This window comes from Homalodisca vitripennis, chromosome 1, assembly GCF_021130785.1.
Source record: "Homalodisca vitripennis isolate AUS2020 chromosome 1, UT_GWSS_2.1, whole genome shotgun sequence".
Classification (NCBI taxonomy): Eukaryota; Metazoa; Arthropoda; class Insecta; order Hemiptera; family Cicadellidae; genus Homalodisca; species Homalodisca vitripennis.
Window position 1 is genome coordinate 245035774 of NC_060207.1, and position 24815 is coordinate 245060588.

Here is a 24815-nt window from a genome sequence, read left to right on the forward strand (position 1 = left end):
AGATTAAACTATAAGGGTGACAAAATACGTTATTACCCATTATTGCAAGTAGTTTACTGACAAATTGTACAGCAATCAGTGTTATTTGATTTGCGATTCGCTCTCCACACTCTCGTACGAGTAAGTGAAATACAGTTCTGTCAGTTGTAACTCATGGCGCGGTGTAAAGATTATGCAGCACAGTTTAACACCTATGTTGTTCACACATCAGCATAAATCACAAGACTCGAGATTACCGTGGACCGTGTACAAGGACGAATGATACACAGTTTATCTTTGTGTATCATCCCAGGTGCCGCGCGCCATTCCGACACCTACACTCTCAGAGACAAGTTAGTGTGTATCATGGCCAACGTGAGTATTTCATAAAGTATTTCATAAATTTAGGGGGAATTATAGTTCGTCATCAGGTAGATATGCGTTAATTCAACTATTGAAATTTATTTCTAAAAGGTTAATAATCTTATTCAAATTCAACGCAGTTATTTCTAAAGTTTATTTTTTATATTTTTAAACAAGTTGGCGGTTTTGAGTTATTTTACTTGAAATTTAGTTACTTTTATGCAGTTTATATTAATATTGCTGGTAGCAATGCTCAAATGTAAGAAGTTTTAACAGAACTAATATAACTTTTGAAACAGGAATGGCAGCTTCTATAGTAAGAGTCCTTTCGAACTTGAGTAGATTATCCTGGAACTTTTCAATAGAGTAATGGAAAACGTCGATATCAATAACACTTAAAGTTTGTATCAGTTACTTATTTCATTACCAAATTCTAATTGACGATTTATACAAATGATTTTTGATGCTTTATTGGCATTATTCTTATTCTAAAAATAAAGGTCAAAAATAAAATATAAGACAAAATAAAGAACTGGTTTCGCTGGAAAAATTTGTGTTTCTAAGAAAGAGATTTAATTTAGGGTAGTTACATTAATTCAGTAAAATCAAACTAGGATGAGATATTAACTTACCCTAATTACAGCGAAAAGTTGTTTAAAGTGCCTAACAAATTATCCATAAGCTACTGTATAGCCAAAGGAAGTTCTCCTTCCGACGAAGTTCCATTGTCCTCATTATTGAGTCTTTGTTTCATCGAGAGAAAATAGAACACTCAGAGACCGTGTTTGCTCTTTGATTTATTTTCTACCTAACAAGAAAACATGTCGTGTAACTAGTAATCAAACTCAAATATGATTTATTATCATTAAAAGACTAGTTATAAAACAAAATCTTTACTTAATTATGTTTTAATCGAATAGTGTTTGATATGAAAACTAAAAGGAGTTTGAAGCCAAATATCTTTATTACCTCTCAAGACTACTTATAAAGAGATGGAGAATATTGAGATTATTGTTGTATATACAACATCTAATATAAATCTTATATAAATTTTTATCCTTTTATTTATATAAAACTTTTAATAAACAAAGGAAGATCCATTCAATAAGAGTTATATATTGGATTCTCCAAAGTAACATTAAATTGCAACGGAAATAACTAATATCGTTATGATTATAATAATACTATTTGTCATGAACTATTTTAATAACATTATCGGACTCACAATGTACAATTGATATTATTGTGAAACTCGCGTGAATTAGTCCGTCAGTCAAAATTATCAGAAAATGTTTTAGAGTGAAAAATCACCTTTCATAGAACTTTATGGAGGTAATGAGATTGTCTGCAACATCTAATTGCTTTAATAAAATACTAACAGATCGATGAAGGTGGATTAAACCCAAAAGAAAGTTTCACATCACAGTTTAGTAGTGTTAGCTCTCACACCAGACATAGCCACAGTTGAAATGCCTGTCGGTATAATGCGCCCATTCATTGCTCCTAATCAGCGAGATTGGCGAACCCTAGAGTTTAGGGCTGTAATACCCACAGGAACCCAACTCTCTGCTATATTGTCCCTTCAGTTTTGACATACTCGTATGTCAATTAGAACTATTAAACCCCGTATTCTTATGAATAATTGTTTGCTAATACATCAGATATTCATTTAAATGTAATACTTAATCCAATCAATTTAAAATGTATATTCAATAAAAATTCAATAAAAAACATAAAACTCCAAAACAATCTAAGGAAACAGAAAAAACACAACTGACATGCAATAATTTAAGCTTTTAAATTTAATATTTCATTGCCTATCATAAATAACTTGTTAAATAAATATCTGGAACAAACTTTAAAACATCACAAAAGAACGTTCGGTAAATAAATAAATTTTTATTTTTCAAAATAAAAGTACTCCACATGTTATTAAGATGTGTTACGTTTATAGATAGAGTTCCCCCAATCGGGGACCGAGCTAACAACATAACGGTGAGTACTGAACAGCCCCTAATGGTCTGACAGGCTTTCTATTTGTAATGACGTAATCGGTCCTAGAGGGCTTCGAGTATGTATTGTGTGCAAAACATATTGTTTCTTTTTAACTATACTGTAGTAATTACAACGCATTTAGTCGGAAATTATTCGGCTCTTAACCGGTAGGGCCGTCTCTTTTACTTCAATAAGTAGCAAAAATTTGCTAACTGTCTGAGAGTTTTGAGTACTCAGATCTATAGTATTTTTTATCTGAAAAGAAACTAAATATTAAACGTTAGATAAATTTTCTTTCGCCATCGTTCAGTGATACAATACAATCAGTAACAGTACGTCCGAGATCTGCGATCTGATCTCTTCTTCGGGTACATTACTGAACTAATGTATTACTACAATCTAGGTTAAAATAAAATAAACATACCAGAGCGTTGTGTCACGTATAATTCAGTAACACAAACAGCCATGCTGTGTGCCTGTTCCATGCAATACCTCTAAAACATGCACTTAACTAAATACTACTTATTAAAACTGAACTACAGAACACAGGCCAACAAAATAGGTCTGCACTCACCGGCCAACCAAATAGAACTGACCAAAGGCCAATAGTAAATGGGGATCGTCACGGCAGAAACAAAATGGCTGATAAAAGGAGGGACGGGAGTGGGCCTTTACTATCATTATTATTTCTATTATTGGTTCACGCTAGATGAACTTTTTAAAACCATAATATTTTATCACTGAACTATTGCAAATGTCCGGGGAATTAATATTTCCTTCACAATTCTTCCATCGTCAGAAACAAACTCCAAACAAAGAATTGATTCTCGGTACGGAACCGAAACCAGTAAACAAATCCAAGAACTTTAGAGCTCGCATCTTAAGTTAACTAAACACCATTCACTCATACCATGCACCGAACTAGGATCCAGACTTTACAGGTCAATTGTAAAAATTGACACCATTTTCCCACGAAGAAATTTTAGCTAAGAATTGTTATCTTTAGTCGATAATTTTGCCATCCAAAGAGGCGCTAGAGGATGTTTTTCGTTCGGTTCCGGCAGATATAATTTACACATCCATCAAAATCTACCGTTATAGTTGGCCCATTGAACAATCTAAATCTACAGATTCTATCAAATATAGCCTACACGGGATTCTACATTCGTATTCATCATCTTCAGAGTTGCAATCGCCCATCACTAATTTGGCAAAGAAATAATCTGTTGTCACCTCGGGGGTTTACATTTATGCATTATACTATCGGGCCAATCTACCGTCCAAACTGCACTGGCCATGTTATTATAGTACACTAATGTACACAGTACCCATTCAACTCAACAATAGAAAGTCATTCAACTCAAAAATGTCCAGTCATTAAACTGTGAGTTGAACTGTTTGAGTTGTTGTTGTTGTTGAGTTGTTGCTGTTGTTATTGTTGTTGTGTTGCATAATTGGAAATTGTTGAATTTCCAGTAATTCAACTTAACAATCTCCACTGAAAACATGTTGATGTGAACTTTGTCATTTAGTTTCCTAGAATGTAAATATTGCAGGATAAATTAAAATACTCAATATTTGTATCAAAAGGCCAAATCAATCACACTTGCCTCGTTAAATATAATGAAGTAGTTATCAATTTTTACTATTTTTAGGTTTCTCTTTTTATATTTGTCCAACGAGGTTTCTCATGGTACTGACAGTGTTTGAAGATTCTTTGTAATTAACCATCCTAGAATGGACCGTTATATGATCAGTAATTCATTTTGGAGATGGTACGTGCATAGTGTGACAAACATCCTAGCTAGATAGTCTATCACATATCGTTCTTTAGGTGAAAACAAGTCGAAACTGATTTTTTCCGATTTCGGTTTATCACAGTGTACATTTCTATTTCATTTCATTTCAAGATCATTGCTATTTCAAAAACCCTTCAAGATATTAAAAAAAGTCTCACATACTCAGGTACCTAACATTTCCATAAAGGTTACTTTTATATTTTTGTTATATTTCAAAATGTCAGATATATGCATTTTATTCCATTGATAAGTTCGTGACAAATCGCTGGGAACAATAAAACTATTTCCTTAATTAACTCTGTTGCCGAAATGAATTAAATTTTGGTGAAGACGATTGTAAAACATCTTTTAAATTAAGTTAGCATTGGTCGAAATTTATGTTTTAATTTAATGCAAATATATAATTGTACTAAAATAAATTATATTACTGACGCATGCAATACAATTGTAAAAATTGTCTACTATAAAAATATGGAGTTAAATTAAATGTTTATTGTAAAGACAAACGCCACAAACGCTGATAAGGTTTAAACCAATATTTTCAAGTAAATACATTTGTAAATCAGTACAAATTCACTAATAATTTTTTATTCAAATTGGTTCATAAATGAAATCATAATGAAAACGCAGAAAGCAACAATGAAACATGGGTTAATTTTGTGTGGAGGAAGTTCCCTTAATTAGCATATTGAAATGTAATGTAAATATCGTTGTACAAACCGACATAACCATAACGTTGATTCATTGTGAATTATCCATATTCCCATGGTTTAAACATCAAAGTTTAATATTCGACAATGTTATAATGTTGTCTAATAAACCTCCAGAATGTATTATTTTGTATGTTGTATAATTTCAATAGACTGCTTTAAGTGAAAATTGTGTACGAGTATACAAAGTGTAAATTAAGAGTTATTAATTTACAATTCATATTTCTCAGTTTTGTGCAGACTTAAAAATGTCATTGTATCGGCTTTTAATCAATTATTTTTGTTCAAAACCAACATTATTTTGTAATTTTTCACATTTCATATCACTAACTGTTTTTAAAATTAGTTACTTTTATTTTAAAATTAAAAATCAATAACAAAATAACATTGTAACATGAACTTATAACACCAATTAAAAAGTCATGCGATCGTTTTCACAGTATACTTCAATTTGTTACTATGTTGTTAGGTTTATTTTAACCTAGTTTGTAATAATGGGTTAGGTTAGTTATTTACCTGTAGAAGAGATCAGATTGTAGATCTCGAAACGTAGTGTTAGTGATTTTTTGTATCACTGAACGATGAAAAATGTCCGGAAAAACCTGTTTCCTTCACAATCCTTCCATCGTCAAAAGCAAACTTCGAACAAAGTATCTTCTCAATTTAGCTGTCTTCAATAAACAATTTACGGAAATGTTATCATGTACCGTTTGTCTGATTTTTTAACATTTTCTGATGTGTGTTATCCTGTGATCCTATGGTTGTTTCGTGTGACGCAGGGTCCTGTTCCTGTTTCGGACGACGATGTCTGGAACACATTGAAGGGCGAAATGTCGGACGCAGCCACCAGGATCCAGTCCAACTTCCGGGGTTATCGGGCGAGGAAGCAGCTCCAACGAGAGGACGCGATGCAGGTGACTTCCAGCTCGAGCCAAGCCACGGGAAGTTCCGGGAGTCCAGCTGGGGACGCGGGGAGGGTCTCGGCGGCCAGCGAGGTCCGAGACGTCGAGGACACCGTCCAAACCGCCAGGACCTCGGGGGAGTACCACGATATCATCGCTCTCACTCCGCCGTCTATCCAGACTGAAGGTAGGTCATAGAAGCACTCTTCTTTCGTTAATCCGACATCGTCAAGCTTATTGCAATGCCGAATTGTCAAATACTTAGTAATTTTTATCCAAATATTTAACGGGTCCTTATGGTATTTATGGGCCTTTTTCGCCTTCGTCTGATTACTAATGAAAGCTACCAATAGCGTTTTCCTCTTAGCGTTGTCGTAGTAATAGAGCAATAATATATTGTGGTTAATAATGGCAATACTGCTATGGTGAGAATATATTATATAAATCGTGGTGGAAATCATTGAATGTATAAAACTATTTGAAATTGCATTCAGTTGAACAAGATTTAAGTACTGAATTGCTACTTTCCACTGCAAGTTTTGGTGATCAAAAGGAACTTTTAGATTGGCTTCAGGGTTTAGCTCGAGATAGAGATGTGTATGAGACATTGCAGATAGCCACATCATGAGTTTTGCAGATAGCCACATCATGAGACATTGCAGATAGTCACATCATGAGACATTGCAGATAGTCACATCATGAGACATTGCAGATAGTCACATCATGAGACATTGCAGATAGTCACATCATGAGACATTGCAGATAGTCACATCATGAGACATTGCAGATAGTCACATCATGAGACATTGCAGATAGTCACATCATGAGACATTGCAGATAGTCACATCATGAGACATTGCAGATATTCACATCATGAGACATTGCAGATAGCCTCACATCATGAGACATTGCAGGATAGTCACATCATTAGACATTGCAGATAGCCACATCACGAGACATTGCAGATAGCCTCATCATGAGACATTGCAGATAGTCACATCATGAGACATTGCAGATAGCCACATCATGAGACATTGCAGATAGATCATGAGACATTGCAGATAGTGAGACATTGCAGATAGCATCATGAGACATTGCAGATAGATGAGACATTGCAGATAGTCACATCATGAGACATTGCAGATAGTACTGTAGATAGCCTCATCATGAGCCTTGCAGATAGCCTCATCATGAGCCTTGTAGATAGCCAGGACAGGATTGAGGAAATTTGCTTCTATGGTGTGTTACAAAAATAGAACACTGCGTTACAAGGATTGACATCTATCCTTTTTTCTCAAGGGAAAAAAGATTTCAGACAAAAGATTATTCAAACAGAAATAAATATATGGCGATATTCTCGCCTATGTCAAACTTGATAACATTATACGTCTAAAGCATTTAAGCACGTACTTTAGGGTCCAGAGCTGACAGACGAAACACACACCATACAATGACTATACTTTTTTACACCTGAAGGAGAAGATAGATTCCAATCCTTGAAATGTACGGTTATATTTTTTTCATGTAACGATGGCAAATGTGTGAAATATTATTATCCTTATAAACCACCCAATAAATATACTCAACAATACATTTTAAAGAAAGAATTAACTGGATATTTGTCTACATGTCATCGATGATACCAATCAAGCTCGTGCTTCTGCAGTGTCTGATCATTGGTTTTATGAAGTAACTAATCCCGGATTTTTGAGTCTTTTGTGTCGTTGTTGACTTTGGAGTTCTTATACTAAGTGTGATCTCAAGCTTCCTGTAGTTAACTCCCTTAAGTGTTCTAATTTTTGCCTGGCATTAAAACCCACTTCCAATGTTTTTTGTGCTTTCATTCCTTTCATCCCGATTCATTTCAGTCTATTTAACTTGCTGATTCACTTCCATGAGTTGAATTAAGTGAATTTTAATTTTTCTCCATCGTTTGTTTTCTTGTACTGCAGAATTAAACAGATTTATGCACGTTTTGTAACTATGAGAGCGATAAATGGAATTCTGTCATATACGAGTTTTAACCCTGTTGTCCTTAAGGTGTTGTTTGGTCTTTCTGTACATGAGTCGTCGATAACCGTGTTTATGTTTTGTTATTTGTGTCGTTCCACAATCCCATTAACTAACAGTATAAACCTGGTCTGTATCGCATGTATCAGTTCTGTGTTTCCTCACTTTCCCTAATTATCAACATTTATTTTTTCTTTCTTACTTCTATTTTCTTTGCATTGTAGGAAGCCTCTGACCGTTGATGGCCGACGTCCGAGAGAATCTGTTTGGTACAACATTGGGTAAATAATCAATCTGGGTGCTTTTACCGTTTGTTTGTGATTCCTAGCGAGTTATTTTGGATAATTTCATTATAATAAATAATAAATTTAAACAAATAGAGGGGTTTATTATTTTAAACCTTTTCCTTGAATTTCCTTATTGGTGTTAACCTTACTTTTGAAACGAGCTGTTAATAATTGTTGAAGTTATACCCATATTGAAACTGTTAGGTTTATATCAATGAGATTGTTTTCTTATTAGCACAGTACAAATTGTCAGTTTATTATTTATTTTTGCGTAAAGTTGGAAGTAACGTACATTAATGAATCAGCTAAAAAGTTTGCTACAATTATGTGCACAATTTCACGCTTTTACAATAAATACCTTATTATATGTGCCAAAGTAAAAACAATTTTCGGAAATTTCTATTCATTATTTTTATTACACTCCAATAATATTTATGAGGCGCTTGACATTCATCAGCACAGTAAATTTTCTCTTCTCTTTCCCTATTTTGCCTTTCCATTTTTGTTTCTTTCTTATTTTCTTCTTGAGTCTCTGTTAAGCTGTGATAGTACGCAGGGCTTCAATTTCAGTAGTGAATTTTCTTGGCTTAATCATGAGTTAACATTCATTGTATAAGCCAATTATACTGTACAACATTAACTTTCACCTTTATTATAGCACATTACTGCATTGGAAACACCCAGTTTCAATGTTTGAAGGCCTACATATACATTTTTGTTCAGTTATGCCAAGTTGCAGCGTTGAAGTTCTCGTGTCACGCTATGTAAGCAGCGTTTGAGAAACTTTCTGTTAGTTAAGTCCTGAGGTTTGATAACACGACATACCAGTTTCAGCGAAAGGTTTATGTGGTAAAACTTGAGCCGCTTTTTGCAGATTTGTGAAATTACACGCAAGCGTTACCTCTTGTTAGACGAGCATCATGTATAGGATTTTCGTTAGAGAACATGTGTCTGTAGAATATGGCTTACACTTCTATTCTCATCCAATGAACATCATTAGGGTTACTCCTTATTGGACTTTTCATAATTCTTTCAAGTAAGCATAGCCATTTCTGCTTTGATCACTTGTCTTGTCTTCTAGAGAGATACCTTTGCAATCTCAAATGTCTTATTCGGGAATCCAACATCCGAGCTTTTGCACGAAGGAAAGACAACCAAGAGAGAATGTTTTGTGTTATGTTTTAGGCTGTAAGGCATACTTCCTATTACAACAGTACACTCTTTGGAATCGCTACCACCAAGATTGTTAAACCTAGCCTGAAACTGCCTTTTTACCACAATATTGGTACAAAGACTAGAACTATCCCTTCCTCCGTCCTTCCCTTCACTAGAATCATTGCAGTTCGCTTTAAAACACGTATGTGAAAAAAATTGTCTGCCCTTCTATTGTTGAATCTATTCACACAACCTACAAAATAACTGTTGTACCGTACAAATTTATTTTCCCGAAGTCAAAGTGAGGAACTGTTATAACGCCGTTCAGCGAGGTATGAGTACGCTTCTGCCAAGACACTTCGAAGCAGCAGCTATATCGGTACAACCGTCATTTAGCTCTATGACCTCAGTAACCGCCTTCCTCACATAAACTTGACTCATCATTGGCAGAAATGTGTAGCTATTGATTGTATTGAGAGAAATCTGTGCCAAGAGGCATGAAGTTGTGTTAGCGAAGTTTTTGTTGTGTCAGCCACATTATTACTGAGTGTGTGAAACATGATCCTTTTGAATAAAAAGTTTTAGTCATTAGTTTTCCTTGAAAGTAAATATAATTTTAAAATAAAACTGTACAGTTTAATATTACATTCTTCGTCAAAGAAAACAATTTATTTGAAGGCAAACTTTAAGCTAAAGCCACAGTTGTCAACAACCAAGAACTAACCCAATCTCAAAAAGGCTGATTTCTCATACAAAATGTACCTAACATAAACAAGTAGAGACACAATGCTTGTTCAAGCAAGCCAGTATGTCCATTCTACTGCCTGGCTAGCCGACAAAACTTGTAAATTCACAATGTTTTAACGCACTAGTCTATACTACTTTATATTAGTTATAAAGGTGAAGAAAGATAGATTGTTTATTCATACAAAGAATTTTAGTTTTAAAACAAATAAATATGTAACTCCTTTTAATACATAGTCCTTATTTTATTCTTATTCTAAAACGCCAAAACTACTTTTATGATGTCCTTAACTAAAATTATGAAAGCAACAACAATTGTTGCCTTAGTTGATTAATATATCGTACATTATGCTTCATTAAGCTAGAAAATCTAAATTGAAGTTAATGAACTTAATACAATTAGCAAGTAGCTCGATAATTAGACGGTACCGCCTGCGTTCCAGACGAGATAACGTCCTTTGTAGACGATTGAGTGAGTTAAAACTTCCACACATTCGGCCTGGCTAGTTAGTTACTAAACGGTTCGTCACAAAACACATACAGTCCCTAATGTGACTTTACCTAACTCTCGTACCACCAACTAAAGGGGAATTTGGTTGATTGAAATTGATGTAACTGCTACTCACTTTAGAATAAGAGATAACATGTTCGTAAACGAATCTTAGGTTTAGCTAATTGATAATACAATTTTATTCCACTTTTATGAATATACGTAGTGTAGTCTATTGCGCTACGTTCTTCAAACAAATCTCCAATTATTTATCAACGTTTTATTACAATTTACTTGTAATTTTTAGTAGATCAAACTATCAACCTTTTTAAGTAAATGTAAAAGTTCATGGTTGAGACCGAAGGTTACAGAAAGCGAGTCCTCAAATATAAAGCACAAAACTATCCTAGAATTCAATCACAGTTTCCAACGACATTCTTCGGAAGAAACATGAACTAATGATAGTTCTTGGGCGGCTTTAGAGTCATCCGTTGGTGAGAACCTCTTGGCTGAAACTATGATCAACAAAACTTTCGCATATAAATAGATACGTTTTAATCGAAATTTCCATTCTGTGAAAAAAGTTTATACCTCAGTTTATTTAATAAGTTCCAGTACTGTTAGGGACTGGATTTTTGGACCACAAACTAGCCCGGGCATATTACATCAATTAAACCCTCATATAATATAAATGTTTAAATTAAAGCTAAAACTCTCTCGCTTGCAGACTCTGTATAATCAATGAGAATCAATGAAACCTTTTGGATCTAGTTACTACTGGCTTTACTTAACTAGATTTATAAAGATTTGAGATCGGGGATTTCAAAAGACAAGGTGTTTCTGGTGACCGGAAATATTAAGCAGCCACATTATCTAGCGGACAAATGAGTTTTAGAGGCAAAAATTTCTAAATACCGAAATTCTGAAGAGCTTTCACAGCCAAAAGTTGACCATAAATCGAGGACCTCCTCAGGTTAGAAGATGCCATAAAAACCCACATCCCTAAAACCGCGATCTCTCACATCCTCAGAACAAACTATTAATTAATTAAAACACTTAAAAACAGTACAAACAAAATATACCGATTCAACATACCCTCGTAATATGGAAGGGTCTGAAGAATTATTTCACAGATGGACTTACAATGGGCGTAATGCTCTTTTGCCTTTTGATTCCTAGAAAAGTGAGTTTTGCTTGGACCATGAGAAATTATGCACACGCTTTTAAGTCCAAGACCTTTCTGTGAAGAGTTATCACGTGGATGGGCGGACTACCATTTGATCTTTTGATCCCAAAACCGACGGACCATGAAAAATCTATGTACCAAGTTTCAAGTCTCAAGGACCTTTCTATTAAGGACCTATGTATCTCCATCTGACAGACATGTGTATGGACAGACGACACAGGATTATAATGATGACCTGCCGGGCTTTAATAGATCGAAAAGAAAAACCATTTTAACCGCAATCAGCGAAAATGTCACCCTAATTTACTTTTTTCCCATATTTATTGAAATTCAAACGTATTTCGCTTAATATTATCAAAGTTATTTCAATGTTCGTACTTGAAAATGATGTGTCACGCTTTATAGGTTGTCATTTAAAATTCTCAATACGATGATTGCTAGGAGTATGATGGTTGTTGTATAGAAAGGAGATTTAGAACAATGTTTCTATTCCAAAATATTATTTTAAGTATTCCCTATTAATCTTTTATAATCGCCTTATAATCAAATGAGGTGTTACCAAAACATTTCCGAACATCAGATGTGTAAACTTTCCAAATGATCGTCCTAGACGATAAATGGGCTGATAGGAATAGTCCATTACACGATGATAACTGTTACATAATCCATACTAAACAAAGTGTAGGAAAACTTCGATAAGTTTGCAGGCCAGCCTCATGAATATAAAGTTACAAGATGGCACACAGCGGTCGATCGTACCTATAAATACATTATTATAGATTGTAAACCAAGGAATAACAATGATATAAACTTGTGCGCAATAGAGAACTACTTTTATAACAATCCATTTTTTATATCCCTGAATGGTGGATTTTCAAACACTTGAAAGAGAATAAATGTTGTATTGTGTACGCTATTTGCAGTAAGATTATTTGTTAGCATTCAGTTGTAGAAGCCTCAGATACAACGATGGCACTCGTACAAAGTTTGCAGGAGTATTTAATAACACGACAACAATAAGAGTGAACACGATTACTTCTATAATCTCCAACTGATTGCAAGGGACCTGACACGATCGTATTTCACCCACCCTAAACGTTTTAATAAGCCACATCTATTCAGTTAAAAGTTACTTCGTGGTAGCAATTTGTAACAATTTCTTAAATATATATTCTCGGTTATTTTACAACCTAGTGATGACATTCTCCACAATATTCTCAATTATTTTACAACCTAGTGATGATCTCCACAATATTCTCAATTATTTTACAACCTAGTGATGATAATCTCCACGATATTCTCAATTATTTTACAACCTAGTGATGATATTCTCCACAATATTCTCAATTATTTTACAACCTAGTGATGATATTCTCCACAATATTATCAATTATTTTACAACCTAGTGATGATATTCTCAATTATTTTACAACCTAGTGATGATATTCTCCACAATATTCTCAATTATTTTACAGCCTAGTGATGATATTCTCAATTATTTTACAACCTAGCGATGATATTCTCAATTATTTTACAACCTAGTGATGATATTCTCAATTATTTTACAACCTAGTGATGATATTCTCAATTATTTTACAACCTAGTGATGATATTCTTCACAATATTATCAATTATTTTACAACCTAGTGATGATATTCTCTACAATATTCTCAATTATTTTACAACCTAGTGATGATATTCACCACAATATTTTCGTTTATTTTACAACTTAGTGATGATATTCTCCACAATATTCTCAATTATTTTACAACTTAGTGATGATATTCTCCACAATATTCTCGGTTATTTTACAAGCTAATGATGATATTCTCCACAATATTCTCGGTTATTTTATAACCTAGTAATGATATTCTCTAAAATATTTGAATTATTGAAATTGTACGTTCATTCAAAGATTTATATCAATATTTTGATATTTTAAATTACCAAAAAAACACATGGCGGTTAATTTTTCTAGCAAAATATATTTTATTTAAATACCGTGTCATATCACAATTCTGATACATCGAGATTACTTTAGCTAAGCCGAAACAGTTTTTCGAAAAATTATTTATCAAAGTATTACGAATAGGTATAAATATTAAAAAAACATAAATGAATAAAAAATATTGTGATGCTATTAAAAATGTTTTATTTTAAATATGATTTAAATTCTCAAGACGATGATTGCTAGAGTTAAGATGGATGTTGTATGTTAGGAAATGTTGGTGAGAGAAGGTAGAAAAATGTTTCTATTCCAAAATATTATTTTACGTATACCCTATTAACTTAAACTAGGCTACTTCAAAACCTCTTCTGTGGTAGTGAGCTTTACAAAACTAATCATGTATTTTCCATTCAATACATTTGGACGTCTTACTGATTCAATAGACTACCTTTCCTTCCGTATTATATTTGGCTTAAGTCTGGCGTGGGCGTTTCTGCGGGCTTCTTTAAATCGTAATGTTTCGTTCCTTAAGGACATAATTTAAAATATCAGTTGACTAGATTTATTTAGAAATATTTTGAATAAATAAAATAGTGAAATTTGATTTCTTATAATATTTTACTCTAACCGTTATTGGATTAAATGGATTGTTCATTTATTTTTAGAAAGGATAAATCAAACTACAACAATAGAAATTAATTATTTAAATTTGAACAAATCGCTTGAATAATTTCTTGAATAACTTAATATCGAGAACTCAAAAGTTTATATTCAATTAATTTTATCACGTTGGGAATGATATAATTTATTTGGAAAAAGGCATTCCAGTGTAAAATATCAGATCATTTTATCATAGAATATTGGGGGCATTTAAATGTATAAACTAATTAAAATGTACGTACAAGAGTGAATATTGTAGCATAATGCAGACATGCGCTCTGGATTGTGCCACGTTGTTTTTACAAAGGACAAGAAGTTAAGAAATCTCTTACTGTACGTTATATACAATGAACTTCTTCACGACTTCTATTAAGACAGGGTATTCAAGACGGGCGGGGCTCGGAGTAGCTTCTCCAGCCGAGAACCTTTGGTAAAACCACCGTGTGGAGGTTAGTGAGAACTATCTCAGCCATACCACCTTTTTTTCTTTTGTTCTCTTAGCACAAGAAGCTTAAAAATTGCACTTAGTCCTGTAAGAACCTTTGCGCTGCTTCCGGAGTGATAGGATATTCAGGATGGGTAAGGTAGGGGGTATGGGTATGGAGTAGGGGCCGCCTCCTATCGAGATCCACGAGGAAGAATTAGGGCACTACATCCCAAAGTCATCCTGGAAGAACAAGGGGAGGCCAGCTCTGAACGAGCCTCCACAGTCAAAGTAGGCAGGGGGTGGCACACCCTTGTTGAGATTAACAAGAACCTCTGAGGTAAGGGAACGAACCCCACCAACTCCAACAGTCATCTTCCACAGTAGATTAGACCTATCGAATTGCCCATGAACCCCAGAATCTCAACATTTGCGGTTAGTGATGTGCCGCTACTGGACATCCATAAGGTGGCCCAGATTGAAGTGTAGCACATCGGTTTTTGCTGTGCCCAGTGGTGGGTTCAACTGGTAGGTATAAACCAGCCAGAAGTGATCCCTACTGGGTAGCCATACCACCTTGGAAGAACTCTGATTTAGACCTACTAGTCAAAGCGGGCATTGGACGATACTTTTTCGCGTTTTTCTGTGTGTTAAAAACCTTTAATACTATGAAGGAAACATGATTTTCCGGATATTTGGTATCGTTCAGTGATAGAACAAATCAGTTACTCCACGTTTCGAGATCTGCAAACCTGTTTATTCTCAATAGCTACATCGTAAAAAACAAACATCAAGCTTTAAATAAATGAGCCTAACACACACCAACAATCACCCTCTACAATAAACTTGATCAATCAATCCTTCAAGGAATAACTATAATATATGAATTTATCCCTTCGTTCTATTATCTAGACATATATGTTTCACAAGTTTAGCCCGTATGTAAAAGAAAACTTCAGTTTTCCCTATATCCAGTTCTTTTTCTACTTGCAGTTACATACCTGCAGAAGTGAAACATTTTGGGGTGGTGACAAGTTTTTCTATAAGAACCATAAGAATACTATCATGTATAAAAGTATGATAGTATACCGTAGTGAATGTTGAGTTAAGCTCAAATTTACCTTCATCTTAATGCAGCGTCAGGGAATTAACGCTGTTACAGAATTGACTATTGAAATTTGAGTCATGTTCGTCTGAGTATAATGAGAATACCTGTTCACCTATATGACGCTACATCTTGTGATCTTGGAGAATCTGATGAGGAAACGATGTAACGAGTTCGTTTTGAGCTTCTTTATCGCCGATTGTTTTTGGATCTCTTCCCAGTAAACATGTCTCCAGATTTCAGGAGTCAAGTCTGTAACAGCATCAGATCTCTGACGCTGCACTAAGATGAAGGTTAACTAGAGGGTACCTGAACATTCACATGGAATCAACCCTTCCCACCATAGCTACTTCACTTTTAGGATATCGTTATACTGTAAAGAACTAAGATGACATACCACTTTTGGAGATATCTATTTATCTTGAAACAAAACACATGTTATATAGCGATAGTATGTTATAGCTTCTGATATGTTTTTGCTATTGGTTAAGAATATAAAATGTATGAAAAATTTTATATTCGAGCCTCCAGTCAGTAGGCTCACAAAATAGCAACTAATATACTATTACATATAAATAATTGTATTCAGCGACTTACAAGGGCACTCTAATTCACCTTTCAGATGAAAAAGTGTTACACTGAGATTCTCAAGAAACTAACGATTCAAGTATAAGTAAATGATCTCTAATCTTTATTTTTACTTCTTTTATTGAGTACGTACACTAATAACAAAGTGGAGATCTACACAATAGCTTATTAAACACATTTTTACTAAAGAGTCCGGAGTCAAAAACCCTGATCGATTTCTATCGTCAGCAGACAGATAACGCCATAATATGTAAATAAATAAAGCAGAAAATCTAATCAATATCAGAATCAGTGCCTACAATCACGCATACAACGGGTTGATGGCTTGGTTGATGCATCTAATGGTCCGATTCAATAGAAACGAACACGTATAAACCTTATTCAATAAGGTGCAAGTTACGATGCGCTATTGAAGTTTTAAAATAATGAGATTAGATTATCAATGTTGTACAATGAATATGAAGATGATGTATTCGTACTACATATCCGAGTGTAGAATGAGGGATGCGGGAGTAAATCCATCTTCCGGTCACAAAATAAGTAATAAGTCAACTAGTAAACTATGTCTTCTTTCTGTCACTTACTATTATGTTAAGGTGTAACTGATAACTACTAGTTTGACCATACCTCCATTGCAAGACACAACTCATGTCTTCTTTGTGTCACATATATACATAGTAATGTGTGTGGAACTGTGTCCTTACTGCCAAACATCTCCATGAGAAGAGAGAACTGATGCATACTGATGGGATATTCTTAAGTCCCAAAATTCTGTTCTGAGAATAATTTCTAACCTCCATAAATCCGACTCTTGCAAAGAATATTTTTTTTAAAACGTGAATATCTTACAGCGCATTCATCATACATACGAAGTTCTCATTCTTACTTGTGAAAACCTTGATCAAATTCCTAAAACAACAGACTTCCATGTTTTTAGCCAGCCGTGACGATTACCATTGGCTAGTCCCTCTGGTCAGTCGTAGGTGGTTAGTAGACGAGTGAAGTCGTATTGTGACCTGTATTCCGTAGTTAAGTTTTAATGATTAGTGTTTTGTATGGTTTTTTATTAAGTGCATGTTTATAGAGTTAGTGAAGTTGACAAACAACATGTAGGTTGTGATTCCTGACTTAGGCGTGCCACAACGCTTTGGTAAGATTTGTTTATTTTAACCTAGTTTGTAATTATGTATTAGGTTAGTTCTTTACCTGAAGAAGAGATCAGATTGCAGATCTCAAAACGTAGTGTTACTGATATCTTGTTTCACTGAACGATGGCAAATGTACGAAAAAATCCTGTTTCCTTCAGACTTCCATGATTTTAATACAAGAAATAAAACTAAACTATGCTTTTCACAGCACAGAACGGCCAAGTTTGAGCAGAGTCCATTTTACATTAATAGCCTATTCGGCTGTTCAATAAGTTATCATCACTGAGGAACCTCCTAAAGGGTTCAGTATTTTATTCTCTTAAGGAGTTCCTCGAGTTTAATATTTGACTTGTAAATTTCCTTTCAATTTTTACTGAGATAGATAAGATATCTCACTCTTGCTTTTCCTTGCATTGTTTGTACTTTACTCCATTATGTTACTTGACAAAACACGAAATTTGTATATTTTTTATAGAATTTTACAAACCATATGTGTGAATAGAGAATTGAATTGCATTGAATTGCCAAACACCTCCATGAGAAGGAATAACTGATGCATTCTTTGTGTCACACAACTACATGGCATGAAGTAACTGCTCTCTTCTTTCCGTAACACACCTTCATGACAATGTATGCGGAACTTATCTTTCTCTCACGCATCTTCATTACAAAAGATAACTGATGCATCTTTGTGTCACACAACTACATGGCATGAAGTAACTGTTCTCTTCTTTCTGTAACACACCTTCATGACAATGTATGCGGAACTTAGTCTTTCTCTCACGCATCTTCATTACAAAAGATAACTGATGCATCTTTGTGTCACACAACTACATGGCATGAAGTAACTGCTGTCTTCTTTCTGTTACAAACCTTCATGACAATGTATGCGGAACTTAATCTTTCTCTCACGCATCTTCATTAAAAAAGATAACTGATGCATCTTTGTGTCACACAACTACATGGCATGAAGTAACTGCTGTCTTCTTTCTGTAACACACCTTCATGACAATGTATGCGGAACTTAGTCTTTCTATCACGCATCTTCATTACAAAAGATAACTGATGCATCTTTGTGTCACACAACTACAAGGCATGAAGTAACTGATGACTTCTTTCTGTAACACACCTTCATGACAATGTATGCGGAACTTAATCTTTCTCTCACGCATCTGCATTACAAAAGATAACTGATGCATCTTTGTGTCACACAACTACAAGGCATGAAGTAACTGATGACTTCTTTCTGTAACACACCTTCATGACAATGTATGCGGAACTTAATCTTTCTCTCTCACGCATCTGCATTACAAAAGATAACTGATGCATCTTTGTGTCACACAACTACAAGGCATGAAGTAACTGATGACTTCTTTCTGTAACACACCTTCATGACAATGTATGCGGAACTTAATCTTTCTCTCACGCATCTTCATTACAAAAGATAACTGATGCATCTTTGTGTCACACAACTACAAGGCATGAAGTAACTGATGACTTCTTTCTGTAACACACCTTCATGACAATGTATGCGGAACTTAATCTTTCTCTCACGCATCTTCATTACAAAAGATAACTGATGCATCTTTGTGTCACACAACTACAAGGCATGAAGTAACTGATGACTTCTTTCTGTAACACACCTTCATGACAATGTATGCGGAACTTAATCTTTCTCTCACGCATCTTCATTACAAAAGATAACTGATGCATCTTTGTGTCACACAACTACATGGCATGAAGTAACTGATGACTTCTTTCTGTAACACACCTTCATGACAATGTATGCGGAACTTAATCTTTCTCTCACGCATCTTCATTACAAAAGATAACTGATGCATCTTTGTGTCACACAACTACATGGCATGAAGTAACTGCTGTCTTCTTTCTGTAACAAACCTTCATGACAATGTATGCGGAACTTAATCTTTCTCTCACGCATCTTCATTACAAAAGATAATTTATAAATTTTTTGTGACCCTGTGGAAGAAAAAACTTCGGACTTAATAGTACACCTCAAAGTGCACGTTCTTAGCTATCTGCGAATACTGAGGGTAGATTTCAGAACAAGGTCCTGTGAAAGTGCAAAGTCATATTTCCATTCAGACTGCACCCTACCTTGTGTGAGACACGGTATTTACGGGAGCGTTGATTTAATCTTTAATTCAGAAGAAACTAGGGTTTAATTATTTTTATTGTAAACTTAATTGACGGCATTTAATTAAATTGATGGGAATAAATTACAAGTATTATTCTATTGATTAATTTTCATGCATTTTATAACCATGCACTGACTCAGAAAGTGTGTAAATTATTACACATGTTACAAATTATATAAAATGGTATTTCGTTAGTTCGCTTAGGTCGTATATGATATAATGCCTGGCAACCCGTTGTGAATCATGGGAATGAGGAAATTACAGTGGCATTGTGATTCCGAGACATTCTATACATTGATTGGTAACATTGGGTATTGCGTATGCTACGTATGCATTAAATACAATTCTAAATACTTCTTGCTCAAAGTAACCTATCCAACACTAACGTAAGTAAACCTAGAAACACACGTTGTTTTGCAGCATAGACTGTTTATTTAGGCAGATTACAAAATACGGTTCAAATTCTTGATTTCGGGCGATATATAAACCCTTCAGTGTCACACATTGTCAGCGGCATTAACACTAAAGTCTCACTCAGTGCCCTACATGGTTACACGACACCACGTGATAACATCTTATCCGGTAGAAAAGTCCTTTTCTATGTTTGAACTTTGTTTTTGACGATGGAAGGATTGTGAAGGAAGCAGGACTTTTCCGGATATTGGCCATTGTTCAGTGAATGAAATCAGTTACACTACGTTTCGAGATCTGCAATCTGATCTCTTCTTCAGGTAAATAACTAACCTAACACATAATTACAAACTAGGTTAAAATAAACCAATCATGCCAGAGCGTGACACGCCTAAGTCAGGAATCACAACCACCATGTTGTGTGTCAACTTCACTAACTCTAAAACATGCACTTAAGTACAAAAACCCTAATAATTAGTGTTGTGTTTGTGTTGTTTATTTTAACCCAGTTTTTAACTGTGTGTTAGGTTAGTTATTTACCTGAAAAAGAGATCAGATTGCAGATCTCGAAACGTAGTGTTAATGATTTTTTGTTTCACTGAACGATGGCAAATGTCCGGAAAATCCGGTTTCCTTCACGATAGGAAAATATATAAGATTTAATAGCAGCGTGCCACTGGCAAATGAATGGATCTGCGAGGTAGAGTGCTTAGTTAGAGTCTGAATTTCTTAATTCTAAATTTCTAATTAGCATTGTAATATTGCATTTATATTTTGATTTAGAAGTATGCTTAAAACAGAATACAATATTAGTTTGATTTTAATTTAAATTGTGTCTTACATCTTTAAGGATCAAACAAAAAACATTTCTTTGCCACTCAAAAACTTTTTGGCACTATCATAAAATTACTATGTTATTTTTCGTACTTGCAACTTTGTAGAATTGACAACATTTGCTATCAAACACAGTGTCTTAAGTAGACAACGATGTAGGCAAGCTTGAATCGCGCTTGAAGACAACGTTGTCTCATCGTTATGCGATCGCGCGTTGTGATAAACCGCGTGACGATATTCCGGGGCATTGCGTCAGCAAATATCTTCCCCGCGGTTAATGAGATGTTGACAACAGCTGTGCCAGCAGGGACCGAACAAACCGTAATAATAAGCAAATAATTTCAGTCTTCATAAATAAGCAGTTGGCAACCATGCAGCGGAGCGGTTTGCGTTAATTCTAAATGGAACCAGTCCAGGGCAAAACACCGTCCATTGTTCATTCTATTAATGTTGCGCTTGGTTTTGCATTCGGAGTTGCCAATTGTGCAAGCCTCAGGAAGTATACGCTGTTTGCACTGTCGCGGCAGTTGCAGGTCCGGCAGACCGTAACCAGGGAAACGTACCATTCATTGGAGTTTCGATTAATTAACCTCTTATACTCGTATCTATGCGTTTTGTGAGATTACTCTTTTATTAACAGCAAATATAAATCATTATTTGATTAAATACAGTTTGAGTTGTGTTGAATAAACGGTCCTATTTTAAACGTTTTGTATTTACGTAGAATGTATTTAACTTAAACTCAAATACTAAATACCGGTTCCCCTAGGAGGATACACTTCTTGGTGGTTTTGTCTTCTAGTTGAACCCACACTGAGAACAGCAAAACCCATTGTGTCATTTAATTCTGGGCAACCTTATGGATGTCCAGGAGTGGCACAATCACTAACCGCAAATGTCGAGATATCGACAGACTGAGGTCTAGTTTATTGAGGTGGATGACTGTTTGTGGATGGTTTATGTTCAAGGCTATTTGTAGCCTAAACATGGGTACATTACCTTTGATCCCGCTTTGACTGGATGAAACTTGGAGGCAGCTAGGAATATCCTATCTTTTCGGAAGCAAGTGCAAAGGTTATCTTTAGGATTTTCCTTAGCATCTTGTCCTGAGTAAGAAAAAGATATGCATGTCTATATGTATGTTTATATGTAGGTTTATATGTATGTTGATATGTAGGTTTATATTTAGGTTTTTATGTATGTTTATATATGTAGGTTTATATGTATGTTTATATGTAGGTTTTGTCTTATTTGATCCAAAGTAGTTTCATACTTTGAATTATATTTTTAAAATAATTAGATTCTTTTATTTTTAATTACAACATGAAGGCGTTGTCGGACGAACGGCCACAGGAAGGTTGTGTATATAAAATTACATAGTAATAGAAAATTGCCAATTTTTGTTACAAGTGGCATTATTTTTCTACAAGGTTTGAAAAACAAATGAATTTTTTTAGTAGAATTTTTTGTATCAAATATGAGTCATATTATTTATATTTAATACTCCAGAGGCAGGAACAACCACCGAACTTTGGTACACAGGACGGTACTGTTTGAACGTTTGCCTTCCCAGGCAGTAGTTCTCTTCTCAACAGATTACCGAATTCGCTAAAAAATGCCCCAATTTAACGCTCGTCTGGAATCAACTTTAGTCGCAAACGCTTTTTACAACACGGACGAGTTTATCGCATTCAATTGGGAGACCCTCGATTGGCAGACTGACTAGGGACTAGAGTTGTACAATTGGAATAAGTGGGAGAATGTGACTGCACACAATGTACGTATGAAAGAGAATTTTGTGGTAGAATGAATCGAAAATTTTAACTTTCTAAATTTGACGATACCGATACATTTCTTGTAAAAAATTTTTATGGAATAAACTATTTAATATTATTATTACATTAATGTTAGCATTTCTATGCAGGGAATCATGGGCAGGAAAATCCACAGTTTAATTAATGGTCACCTGCCGACTGCCACCGCATCTCCCAAATGCTGTATTTATAAACCGACTCGAGTATTACTCCCCCCCCCCTCCACCGCCGCGCCGGCACGTTACTAAATGGCTATTTTCTCCTCATCTCTACACACGTGTAGAACAGACTACTTCGTAGATCCCGACAGTTTGCCGCCTGTGTTTGTTTGTACTGTGGACCGTGTAAACTATTTTACACCGACAGTTGTGTGACGGGCCAGTTTAGTGCAGTATCCCGGTTACGGAGCTTGTCAAAATCGCCGTAACAGAGCGGCCTGTAAACAGCGGTTCCCTGCTCAACTTCAATATGTAGTTAGTCGAGTACTTCGATAACGCACGGTCCTAACTCGAGTTAACAATGTACGTAATATTATCACTCCAATATTTACACTATTACAATGTTGCAGTTGTTTGATTCTTAGAAAACCTGAAGGAGAACATGAAATCATATAAATCAAATAATAACAGTAGCTTCAATAGATTTTGTGTTATTTAAATGAGATAATCATACTTTGATCGCTTGAAGTAGAGTAAGTGAAAGTAAGTTCTGTTTGATACTGGCCTGCGAAATTGATGCCATGAAGCAGCTATGGTGGGAAGGGTTGATTCAATGCAAATGCTGAGTTTAGTGGGCAACATCTGAAATCTGATGCTGTCGCAGACTTGCCTCCTGAGATCTGGAGTGATGTCCGTCTAAAGGGATCCGAAAATTGTCGTCGACGAAGTACGAAGAAGCTCAACACTAACTGTGTATCGTTTTGGCTCCGGAACACCTAGAGACACCTAGGCTCCGGAATTTAGTGAAATCTAGGTTCATCTCCAAGTACATTTTATGAAACAAATATACGTTTGGCAACAGCTTATACTGTGAATGCTGAGTTTACCTCCAGTTCACTTTCCTCTTATGCCCAGCATCTTAAATATAATGCTGTTGCAGACTTGACTCCTGAAATCTCGAAACATGTTCACAGAAGTGTTCCAAAAATAGTCGAACGAATAAGCTCAAAACGAACCCTCCTCCCCACATCGTTTTCGACTGCAGACTACAAAACGAACCCTCCTCCCCACATCGTTTCGACTGCAGACTACAAAACGAACCCTCCTCCCCACATCGTTTCGACTGCAGACTACAAAACGAACCCTCCTCCCCACATCGTTTCGACTGCAGACTACAAAACGAACCCTCCTCCCCACATCGTTTCGACTGCAGACTACAAAACGAACCCTCCTCCCCCACATCGTTTTCGACTGCAGACAAATACAAAACGAACCCTCCTCCCCACATCGTTTCGACTGCAGACTACAAAACGAAGTGCAATCTAGGTGAAGTGGTAGTCTCATTGTCTCATCAGGTGCACAAGTGAGTGCACTACGATGTTAACTGATACGATTCCAAAGCAACGGTAGAGCAACCGAGTGTTCTACACGTAACGAAGCTATGGTGGGAAGGGTTCATTCAGTGCGAATGTGCGAACGAGTCTGTAGCTGAATTCGTTCTCTGGGTAACCTGCAGACCGACATACAGACAGACAGGAGAGACATTTTTGTCAGTCACCTGACAAATAGTACATTTGATATTTTCCAAAAATAAATAAAATTTTTATTTTCACATTTTCTACCTTAGCACTCATGATTTTGGGTTCGTTGTTGTGTAGAAAATACAAATTTAAGAACTGGGTGTCTTTTAATTGCAAAATGTGTATCAAAACTCTTAAAATACAATAAAGGTAAACGTCCTAAAAATAACAATAGGTTAGGTAAGTCTAAAAATATTACACCTCTCAGGCTGAGGTTAAAATTGCAGTTCCTCCGCCAGGAGTCTCGAGTTTCATTTCCGGGGAAGTAAAGTAAACAGATACTCAACAATTTTCGGTAACTTTTCCAAGCCCATTTTGTATAGAGATGTAAAAAATCCCAATGCAAATTAAAAATAAAAAACAGAC

General features: G+C 35.2%; 1 protein-coding gene across 3 annotated transcripts in view; it reads left to right on the top strand.

The window, feature by feature from the left end:
* The window catches only part of LOC124353228 (histone acetyltransferase KAT6A-like), a 162590-nt gene that overhangs the window by 106886 nt on the left and 30889 nt on the right, over positions 1–24815 (top strand). For 2 of the 3 annotated variants that reach the window (XM_046803130.1, XM_046803132.1), the window contains exon 6: positions 5626–5935. In XM_046803130.1, coding sequence (XP_046659086.1) covers positions 5626–5935 — 310 coding nt within the window. Of the gene's footprint in view, positions 1–5625; positions 5936–7982; positions 8136–24815 lie in introns of those variants that run through there. The other variant, XM_046803133.1, reaches the window with a different exon arrangement.